General features: G+C 44.0%; 1 protein-coding gene across 1 annotated transcript; it reads right to left on the bottom strand.

Annotated features, from left to right (window-relative positions):
- Positions 1-535: 535 nt before the first annotated feature.
- Positions 536-851, bottom strand: SARC_15714 (hypothetical protein; the record flags this gene model as incomplete). Its single annotated transcript, XM_014290172.1, has 1 exon — positions 536-851. A coding segment is annotated over one exon (316 nt), but the record flags the coding sequence as incomplete, so codon positions are not given.
- Between the last annotated feature and the right edge of the window lie 759 nt (positions 852-1,610).

Here is a 1,610-nt window from a genome sequence, read left to right as displayed (position 1 = left end):
TACTTGTGCCGCTTCGATATCAGAGACTACCCAAGTAAACTACTATCATTGTAGGAAGCCTACTATCGAGTCCACTTACAGCGTCACTACTTGTGCCGCTTCGATATCAGAGACTAACCAAGTAAACTGCTATCTGTCCTATGAGGCCTACTATCGAGTCCACTTACAACGCCACTACTTGTGCCGCTTTGCAGTTCACTGACAAAGATCGATTGTAAGTTCACGTATGCTGAAGGTCGGGGCCAGAAATCAAGATATATGAATGGTCCTGTCGCTACAGGTACACAACGGGGTACCAATTCGGTAGGTGGGATAGCGATGTATATGCCAGAGTGTCAAATCTATACAAAATCAGGATTACTTATACACAATAAAACATGTATCCATGCATGCTACACATGAAACCGAACCTGTGAATATACTTGTACATGTACCTATGTATACAAGCATTTTTATACACACACACACACACACACACACATATATATATATATATATCTGCATATATATATATATATATATATGCCACACATACCCGGATTCTTCTTGTGATAGTTATCTGAAAACAACTGCAACACCCTATCCTTGGCTTGCGTCTCTCCACTCAAAAGAAACTTTTTCAGGAACACCCGCAGAGACTCTAGCAGAGACAGCCCAGTTATCTCATACAGATCCACATACGCCTTCCCCACAGCTCTGGCAAAGTCCGAGTCGGCCCCAATTATATCGGCCACATCTGTGGCACAAGACTCCCCGCCATTGAACAGGAATTTCGCCAACTCTACGGGGTCTTCTGTAGGCGTAAACGGTATTTGAGTACGGGTTATGAGAAGTAGGTGTGTACTATGCATGAATGGTAATTATGTACGCAATATGAGAATTAGGTATACACTATGCATGCGGAAGGATGGTGCTGTAAATGGTAATTGGTCACGTATAAAGAGTAATAGGGATATGATATATATGCGGGTGGATTGTGATGAGGTGAGTATCATGCACATTCGGGTACAGTTTACGTAATGCGTTAAACGTCTACTCCACCGTGCCAGTATGTTTCATAGCAGGGTAAGGCAAAGAAGCGCTGCAGTGAGATTGATACCCCCGCTATGCCAATTGCGAGCAAGGAAACATATGACTCAGAAGTACACATCAGGACATCTGCGTAGTCAGGCAATGGGAATTCAGCTGTTAATGCACAGCAGGTGGGGTTTGCACACACATACACTCATTGGGCCTCAGACAAACCTTTCATAATGCAATACACATACGCATACACATACACATTACGTTCTCGATATACGCACGCTATACAGGCTGACCAACCTGCAAAAAGAACATGTGACTGCTTCTGTGAATATACCAAAAGTAATCGTAAACCCAGTTTGTGTGGTAACAGTGTCTTAGTTTAGGCAGGTATACAAACCCCTCACAAAGACCACGACAGAACAACTACCTACTGGAGCGTTGTCTTAAGGGCGTGACCTTGGAGTTCCACTCCCGATAAGTACTGCATGTGTGTGTGTGTGTGTGCGCGCGCGACAGCGCAATATAACATAACCTGATACGAGACACACACTTCACTTCAGATGGGCACTTTGAACCCAACACAC

This window comes from Sphaeroforma arctica, assembly GCF_001186125.1.
Source record: "Sphaeroforma arctica JP610 unplaced genomic scaffold supercont1.6604, whole genome shotgun sequence".
NCBI lineage: Eukaryota > Ichthyosporea > Ichthyophonida > Sphaeroforma > Sphaeroforma arctica.
Note: the sequence above shows the minus strand (reverse complement) of the source record. Positions and strands in the feature narration are given on the sequence as shown.